The sequence below is a fragment of the Protomyctophum bolini genome (genome assembly GCF_963924005.1).
Source record: "Protomyctophum bolini genome assembly, chromosome: 15".
Lineage (NCBI taxonomy): Eukaryota > Metazoa > Chordata > Actinopteri > Myctophiformes > Myctophidae > Protomyctophum > Protomyctophum bolini.
In genome coordinates, this window is record NC_137876.1 from 908,173 (window position 1) to 918,172 (window position 10,000).

The window sequence follows — 10,000 nt, forward strand, 5'->3', positions numbered from 1 at the left end:
ATGTCTCTCTCTCTCTCTCTCTCTCTCTCTCTCTCTCTCTCTCTCTCTCTCTCAGCTCACAAACGTTTCCATTTCCTGCGCAGTAAAAGTCAGGATAAGCTCCACCTCCCCCCCCCTGCCAGCCCCTCCCCCTCGCTCGCCCCCTCCCTCTCGCTCACCAGACGACTGCGTTTCTGGTCCTCCTCTGACATCATGGCTGACGTCATGACATCATCATGACATCGTCGCGATGATGTCACCATCGCCCCCAACGGAGCCATCCCCTTCATCGTCATCCTCGTCTTCATCACCACGACACAAAAGCAACATCTTTATCCACCCGTTCATTTCAGTGCCGTGGACCAAGGTCTTCGTCCTTTTAAATCCAACCGCGCTAAGTGCCATGAATGTTATATATTGATTAACCCTTTAGAACTGAGAGAACAGATGTTTCTATATCAGTGGTTCTCACAGGGTTAAACCTCATGTTTCTATATCAGTGGTTCTCACAGGGTTAAAACCCTATGTTTCTATATCAGTGGGTCAGACTGTAACAATGGGACCCAATGCCTCCCTGCTTGACACTCAGCATCTAGGGTTGGATTGGGGGTCAGTCCCTGCGACATACTAGCGTCACATCCAGGGTTAGGGTTAGACATACTAGCGTCATGTCCAGGGTTAGGGTTAGACATACTAGCGTCATGTCCAGGGTTAGGGTTAGACATACTAGCGTCACGTCCAGGGTTAGGGTTAGACATACTAGCGTCATGTCCAGGGTTAGGGTTAGACATACTAGCGTCATGTCCAGGGTTAGGGTTAGACATACTAGCGTCATGTCCAGGGTTAGGGTTAGACATACTAGCGTCATGTCCAGGGTTAGGGTTAGACATACTAGCGTCATGTCCAGGGTTAGGGTTAGACATACTAGCGTCATGTCCAGGGTTAGGGTTAGACATACTAGCGTCATGTCCAGGGTTAGGGTTAGACATACTAGCGTCACATCCAGGGTTAGGGTTAGACATACAATTTACAATTTACAATTTAGGCATTTAGCCGACGCTCTTAATCCAGAGCGACTTACATTAAGCAAGAACAAAAAAGCATGGGTATACATCACATAAAAACATTTATCATGAAACATGCGTAAGCTAAGAAACAGTGGAATATCTATAATGAAACTATACATATAAGTTATACATCTATACTACTATACTATACATATGTACTATGACGTGCTATGACAATAGCACATACAATGCACTTATGCTGTCTACATAACATGCTATAAGTCTGTATCAAATGCTATCTAAGTCTATAGAATTGCTATCTAAGGGGGTGGGGTAAGTGCTATGGGCCATGATGGAGTCTGAAAAGGTGGGTTTTCAGACTACGGCGGAAGATTGGGAGTGATGCTGCAGTTCTGACTGCAATGGGAAGTGCATTCCACAGTTTTGGAGCCAGGAGGGAGAAGAGTTTGGGACGTGTGGAGCGTTGTTGTCCCGGCGTTTTTAGTGAGGGTACTTCCAGCTTCCCTGCGTTGGCTGATCTGAGTGAGCGGGAGGGTTTGTAGGGTTCGATCATACTTGCAAGACATGGGGGAGCCATACCTTTGGTTGCTTTGAATGCCAGCATCAGAGTTTTGACATACTAGCGTCATGTCCAGGGGGTGTACTTGTACATCAAGCTGCCTCACTCCTCATGCCTCTACTTACTCAAACTTCTAGGTTCTCCCTAGAATTATCTGCATTTGGCCGCCGACCCCCATCTGAAAATATGTTGTTCCAGAAGCAAAGATATGAGTTAAAAACGTGAAAACATTCGCAAAGAATATATATTCAAAGAATTGCACACATTTCCGTGTGTGTGTGTGTGTGTGTGTGAGTGTGTGTGTGTGTGTGTGTGTGTGTGTGTGTGTGTGTGTGTGTGTGTGTGTGTGTGCGTGCGACAGTCACTAATTAATTGCTTTAATTAGATTAGCCAATCACAACATGCTGCTGTAGTGTGAAGCTGCTGGCCAATCGGATGTTATTATTTTTTAAATATGTGTGACCACGCCCACTCACGCTGTCATTGGTTCGACAGGTGTGACGGACAGGGGGAGGAGCCTATACAACAGCAGCACGCCGCGAGGCAGCAGTGACAGCGTCAATGGCGAGGAGGCGGGGCTTGGACAAGGTCACGGTCAAGGTCATTAAACTTTGTCCTCACAAATCGGGGGGAAATATCTGCTATTTGTGCATTAGGGTACACTGTCGTATGACGGTGTATAAAATGACATTTGATGTTCTTTGACGTTCAAATACTTAGTTTAAGGGTTTGTTGTTCAGTGATTTCACTTAATTAAAATATCACTTTATTTTTTCGTTTTGTTGTGATAAATCCTCCCTACTTATCCACACTTTTCCTGGGCTGTGTGTGCTCCAGTTCCTGTTGATTTCATTGGATATCATTGGTCATCTGACCAGTTTCATTGGCTTTTATTGGATCAAATCGACAGGAACTGGAGCACACACAGCCCAGGAAATGTGTGGATAGAGTGTGCTGACCATATAAGGACTTCCTCCCTGTCCCCAGTTAACCCCTGGGGGTCAAAAAACCTTAGGTTTCGTTTTTGGCTAGGTTGTAAAACGTAATATTTTATGTTAAAATACTTATAGTTAAAGTTGTGTAACGTAACCTTTTGCTGTCCCAGAAGGCCAGACCCCCAGGCCTCTCATCCAGACCCCCAGGCCAGTGAGTTCCTCTCCCAGCCAACAGGCCTCCTCTCTGGGCCTGGTCATCCAGACCCCCAGGCCAGTGGGTTCCTCTCCCAGCCAACAGGCCTCCTCTCTGGGCCCGGTCAACAACTCCAGCTCCAGGCCTGGCTCGGCAGCCGGCCGGAGGCCCCGAGGTTAGTGTGTGAAGAATAGCAGATCTACAAGATCTACAGATCTACAAGCACTTCAGGTTCTGTTTCTGTTTCAAAGCTCGTTGTGGAGCGAGAGGCAGGCGGCTTCGCTTCACTTGGGTCCGTTATACCAGAAACCACTTCACCAGATAGACGGAGATCTCTCGCCTTATCAAATAATCCCGTCACAGGCTGGGAGCGCCGCTCCACAGGCTGGGAGCACCGCTCCACAGGCTGGGAGCACCGCTCCACAGGCTGGGAGCGTCGCTCCACAGGCTGGGAGCACCGCTCCACAGGCTGGGAGCACCGCTCCACAGGCTGGGAGCGTCGCTCCACAGGCTGGGAGCGCCGCTCCACAGGCTGGGAGCACCGCTCCACAGGCTGGGAGCGCCGCTCCACAGGCTGGGAGCGTCGCTCCACAGGCTGGGAGCGCCGCTCCACAGGCTGGGAGCGTCGCTCCACAGGCTGGGAGCGTCGCTCCACAGGCTGGGAGCACACCGCTCCACAGGCTGGGAGCGTCGCTCCACAGGCTGGGAGCGTCGCTCCACAGGCTGGGAGCACACCGCTCCACAGGCTGGGAGCGTCGCTCCACAGGCTGGGAGCACCGCTCCACAGGCTGGGAGCATCGCTCCACAGCGCGGCCCTATAAACGCCGCCTTCGGGAAGAAAAAGTGTGAAAAAAACCACTGGATGTAAAATTCATGTTTATGAAATATGAAAGTTCATGTAAATGAATATGAATATTCATGTGTTTGTATATGAATATTCAGGCTTCCAAGGCGATGAAGACTCCATGTTTGGTCTCCATGGTAACGGTCTGAGTTACAACAACACGTCACTCTCCAACTCCCCTGTGAACTGTAGAGGTACGCACGTACGCACACACACACACACACACACGCACGCACGCACGCACGCACGCGCACACACACGCACTCACGCTCGCACTCAAGCACGCACGCACGCACACACACACGCACTCACGCTAGCACTCACGCACGCACACACACACACACGCTCACATGCAGACAGACACATTGTGACATCACTTCCTGTCTGGTTTCCAGACGCGTCGGATCGCCACGGACGCCCGGCCAGCTTCTCCAGCGATGATGTCACCGCGGGCCTCAACCAATCACAGTCCCTGTCCCGTAGCTCCACCCTCCCGTACGACATGGCCCATCCCCCCCCCCAGAGAGGGGGCGGAGCCAAGGCTAAGCCCCGCCCAGGCTCTCCAGGAAGTGAGATGGTGACGTTGGAACAGTTCCTGCAGGAGAGCAACGTCAAGTCTCCTCCCATGGTAACCATAGCAACCTGCTCTACTGCACCTCTCTCTCTCTCTCTCTGTCTGTGTCTAGCCTGGGCACCATTTCATTTTGGTATATGATCCGGCCTGGAGCAGGATGATATGCTTACGTCATGTTGTAGGCAATGGTTTGCCTACAACAAACAGGAAGCTGTTTGTTGCTTCCTGTTTGATTAAAAGCAATAAAAGCTCTCGTAAGCGAGAGCTTTTATTGAGAGGGAAAAGGAAGTTGTCGCCGCCTGTTCATCCTGTCTGGCGACTACAAAACAATACTACAACATGACGTAACCACATCATCCGGCCCCAGGCGGGATCATACGGACTTTTGAAACGGAGACCAGGCTTTCCTCCGAGGCGGTGGAAAGCCTGGTGAGGCGAGGTTAGTCTGTGTCTCAATTCAATTCTTTATTGGCATGATAAATATGTTCTGCATTGCCAAAGCATACATACAACAAAACAAAAGTCAACATTGCGCACACAGAGACAACAACTCTCTGCGCACACAGAGACAACAACTCTCTGCGCACACAGAGGCAACAAACATCCCAACAACAAGCAATACAGTAACAATGAAAATAAATTAACAAACATAAACATAACAGCAACTTGACCCTGTTCTACTGTCCACTGTCTGTCCCTCAGACAGATACACCTGTCTCTACTGTCCACTGGCTGTCCCTCAGTTGATGACAACTCCACACGTATTTTGCTGCCAAAACTGTGCATTTATTTGGACTGTTCTCCCAGAACATATTGGAGTGATGAGTTATTAATGGTGGATTCAAATTCTTTATATTTTTCTTTAAATTTAGGGAAGAATGATTCTCTGATGTCTTTATACTTGTCGCATTGTAACACAAAGTGTAGTTCCGTCTCCACCTCCCCTTGAGAGCAGAGTGAACACAGTCTGTCTTCTCTAGTGTCTCTGTCTCTCTCTCTCTCTCTCTCTCACATTTTTTTAAATTTTCAACGTCAGGTTAATAATGAACTATGAACTGATTGTTTTTAAATGTGTGAACAGTGAACTGAACGAGTTCATTTATAAATGGGTGAACAGTGAACTGAACTAGTTCATTTATAAATGTGTGAACAGTGAACTGAACGAGTTCATTTATAAATGTGTGAACAGTGAACTGAACGAGTTCATGCAGAAAGTGAACACTTTCCCAACACTGGATCTAATTATGATCGATGGAGTCGTAAGGCTACTTACATTAGCTCTGATGATGTCATGCTACTTACATTAGCTCTGGGTTGCTAGGTTATGCTACTTAAATAACGGTAATGGGTCACATTACCGCACACAGAATGAATGATTGAACTGCAGTCTTCTTGGTGTGTGCGACCCACCGTTATTTATTTGATATGATTTGAACGGTCGGGTAACACACCTAAACCCAGGGTTGCTAGGTGGTGATGTCATGCTACTTACATTAGCCTCGGGTTGCTAGGTGGTGATGTCATGCTACTTACATTAGCCTCAGGTTGCTAGGTGATGTTGTCAACAGCAATGGAGCGCACAACTAGTCTAGTCACTGGAGGGGGGGGGGGGGGGTATCATGCACCCCCCCCCCCCCCGGGAAATATACTTCTAATCAGTGTTTTCTTATTGGAAAGAATGTGCTGAAAATGATGAGCTATATGATAAGAAGTTGTCAAAATGTCCCACCTACCTCAAAACCCCCCTTTTTGGTATATGGCTCTGGCGAAATTGTGTAAAGACAAATATTAATTCACTAAAATGACATAAATAGTCATGGTAGTCTGAAATTGGTTATGGAGTATTCTGACACATAGGGGTAAGTAGCAGAACAGGATTTGGGGGGTTGCTACCATTATATTCTTAAATATGACCCACATCATCCTCAGAAACACAAACTTACTTACTTACGTATATATAAAACTTATCCCTAAGCTTCAATTTGAGCCCAAGATAACCTTTCTATCTTGTAAATTACTCTTTCTGTCGCCAAAATCTCAACTATACCTCAAATCGGTGAAAATTGTATATTCAGTCAGTATCAGCTGTACATTTGGAATGAATGATTGAATAACTGAATTTGAACTGACTCCACATTATGGAATATTTCTTACTTGCATATTGCTATCTTAAAATGTTGGCAAAGTGTCCAATCTACCATGTGTATGCAAATGAGTGTCACCATTATCAAAACAATCGATTTTCACTATATCTCAGCCAATATTGCACTTGAATGAACAAATAAGGTGTAAACATCTTGAGCGCCTAATTTCTTTCAGGTTTTTCCAGGACGTAGAAATAAATTAATAAATTATGCAAATTTCTTGCAGGTTTCAACGGGAAGCAGGGAGGACCTAATGACCGAGTATTTCACCCGAGGCCCCTCCCACTCGGCTCCCACTGGCCGAGACCACACCACTCCCACCAGCTACGTCACGCCCACCGTTCAGCCGGCCAACCAGAGGCCGGGACAGAGCGTTAAGCCCTCCCCCCGCCAGCCCGTGGGCCAATCGCCGGCCCAAGCCTCGGCCCAGGCCCTGCCCCTCCCCCTCCTCCCACCCGGCCAGAGAAGCAGCCAATCGCTGAGCAGAGCCTTCAGCCTGGCCTCGGCCGATTTGCTGCGCTGCAACGGACCGACCGACGGTTACCGCGGCAACGACGCCTCGCCGACCATCGGCCAATCAGACGTGGTGCTTCGCCGCCCGGGGGGCGCGGCCGCCAGGGAACGGCCGCTGTCGGAGCGGCTCGCCGGGCCGGCCAATCAGCAGGCGGATTTGACCTTCCTAAGCTCCGCCCCGCTCCACCATTCGTCGTCTCTCAACCTGCAGACGCAGCGATTGGCCGAGAGGGAGCGAGACCGAGAGCGAGGCCACGCCTACCGCGGAGAGGTCGCCATGGTGACGCCCGTCAGGGCGGTCCCTGCGCCGCCATTGGACGACGACGGCGTTGGCTCAGAGCAGGGGGAGGGGCTTAGGGAGGGCCGCCCCCCCGCCGCTGACCCCGCCTCCCGCCTGAAGAAAGAAGAGGAAGGGGAGGAGCCTAGACCCAATAGTACGCCCGCCTCCCCCGACCCCAATAACGACCCACAGACCGTTTGGTACGAGTACGGCTGTGTCTGAGACGGTGGACCCCCAAAGGACCCCCAGGGACCCCCCAAGGACCCCCAGGGACCCCCCAAGGACCCCCCATGAGGGAACACGTTCACGGTCCAAGCAGTGATTCTCAACCATTTTCCTTCCAAGGACAGCCAGGCAGTCTGACATGCATTAGAGTGTGTGTGTGTGTGTGTGTGTGTGTGTGTGTGTGTGTGTGTGTGTGTGTGTGTGTGTGTGTCTGTGTGTGTGTGTGTGTGTGTGTGTGTCTCTCTCTCACACTTTAGGACCTATTATATGAAGATAGGTTGAAAAGTGGTGAAGTGGTCCTTTAACTCACTCAGTGCCACAGGACTCCTCCCCTTTATTTACACCTGCTGTTCTAAACCCTTTAGAGCCGTTATTGACCTTTCACCTACCTTAGTCACGTCGCCGTCAACAGCCAATAAGGGACCGTCATTCTTACCCACGTACCCTATACGTTACGTCATCAAGAATGGTGGCCGCCCATTGGCCGACACCGACATAACGCATGATGTCCTTGCTTAATTAATGTAAATCGCTCTGGATTAAGAGCGTCTTCTAAATGCCTAAATTGTAAAATTGTGCTACGGTCGTACAGCGACATCCGCAGTCGATCATAGTTACTATAGCGCGATTATCCGGGAGTGACGCAGATGTTTGTATCGTCTACACACTGGAACGGGAAATAACTGGAATGACGTTGAATGAAATGGAATAACCGGAAAAGAAAACTAAATATGGTATTGAATAATACTGTACTGTCTTAAAGCCTGCTGACGGAACCTCCGGATGGTATTGAATAATACTGTACTCTGCTGGGTCTTAAAGCCTGCTGACGGAACCTCCGGATGTTATTGAATAATACTGTACTCTGCTGGGTCTTAAAGCCTGCTGACGGAACCTCCGGATGGTATTGAATAATACTGTACTGTCTTAAAGCCTGCTGACGGAACCTCCGGATGGTATTGAATAATACTGTACTCTGCTGGGTCTTAAAGCCTGCTGACGGAACCTCCGGATGTTATTGAATAATACTGTACTCTGCTGGGTCTTAAAGCCTGCTGACGGAACCTCCGGATGTTATTGAATAATACTGTACTCTGCTGGGTCTTAAAGCCTGCTGACGGAACCTCCGGATGTTATTGAATAATACTGTACTCTGCTGGGTCTTAAAGCCTGCTGACGGAACCTCCGGATGTTATTGAATAATACTGTACTCTGCTGGGTCTTAAAGCCTGCTGACGGAACCTCCGGATGGTATTGAATAATACTGTACTCTGCTGGGTCTTAAAGCCTCCTGACGGAACCTCCGGATGGTATTGAATAATACTGTACTCTGCTGGGTCTTAAAGCCTGCTGACGGAACCTCCGGATGGTATTGAATAATACTGTACTCGGCTGGGTCTTAAAGCCTGCTGACGGAACCTCCGGATGGTATTGAATAATACTGTACTCTGCTGGGTCTTAAAGCCTCCTGACGGAACCTCCGGATGGTATTGAATAATACTGTACTCTGCTGGGTCTTAAAGCCTGCTGACGGAACCTCCGGGTGTTCTGCAGAACGTTTTCACTTTTGGGACAAATTTTTGAAGGAATGTAGTTTTTTTTGTTTTTGGCTCATGAAGTAATTTTCAGGCACTTGTTTGGAATCCACTGAAAATAAATGACATGACGGACAGACGGACGCACGGACGGACGGACGGACGGACGGACGCACGGACGGACGGACGGACGGACGGACGCACGGACGCACGGACGGTCAAACACATTTCACTGGGAAATGATCCCCAGAATGTCATTAATTGATTGCAGTCAGACACTGAGGGTCAGACACTTAAGGAGACATTCAAGGAGACATTTGGACGGACGAGAAGAAATGAAATTAAAATGCACATACTGTACAGAGTGACCTTTGACCTGCTGAAACATTCCATTCTTCTGACACGTTCTCAACTGTCCGCCCGACCTTTGACCTTTTTTGACCTTTGACCCCAGTCAGAAAGTATCAACCTGTATGAATGCATTGTTTATCCTCTGATGTCATCACTCCATCCTTAATGTACAGAGAGAGAGAGAGAGGGAGGGAGGGATGCATTTAGACATTGATATTGAAGGGTTTGGAGGCAGGCAGACAGACAGACAGGCAGACAGACAGACAGACAGGTCTCCTCCCTCTAATTACAGTCTTTGTGTCTGTCCATCTTTAGACGATATCCCACAATGCACTGCAACACCCTGACACTTTACTGGAAATGATGTGTGGCATGCACACACACACACACACACACACACACACACACACACACGTGGACATGCATGCACACACACACACACACACACACACACAGGGTTGGTACAGTAACAGTGCGTTTGGTCTCGTGGGGGTTGTGGTTCAGACAAACCGCCCAGTTGGACTTCACACACACACACACGTGGACACACACACACACACAGTTAAACCACTACATTTAGAGAAGGGTGGATCTCTGCACGCTAAGTTAAGCAGACACACACACGGACACACACACACACGGACACACACACACGAACGCCCGCAGGCGGATAGACACAGAGAGAGAGAGAGGTTTTCCTTTGGTAGTGAATGAATCATGCAGATGAGAGAGAGAGGTTGAGAGAGAGAGAGGGTTGGGGGGGGGGGGTAGGAATAATAAAGACTAATAAATAATGGAATGAAGACGTGATGACATCGTAGATAGCTCTGCATACACAGC

General features: G+C 48.9%; 1 protein-coding gene across 1 annotated transcript in view; it reads left to right on the forward strand.

Moving 5' to 3' along the window:
* Positions 1-7,456, forward strand: part of ccdc88c (coiled-coil domain containing 88C) — a 70,547-nt gene extending 63,091 nt beyond the window's left edge. The window contains exons 30-34 of the mRNA XM_080784012.1: positions 2,062-2,166; positions 2,672-2,869; positions 3,637-3,732; positions 3,934-4,166; positions 6,483-7,456. Of these exons, the coding sequence (XP_080640138.1) occupies positions 2,062-2,166; positions 2,672-2,869; positions 3,637-3,732; positions 3,934-4,166; positions 6,483-7,271 (1,421 nt within the window). The 3' untranslated portion in view covers positions 7,272-7,456. The remainder of the gene's footprint in view (positions 1-2,061; positions 2,167-2,671; positions 2,870-3,636; positions 3,733-3,933; positions 4,167-6,482) is intronic.
* The last annotated feature ends 2,544 nt before the right edge of the window (positions 7,457-10,000 follow it).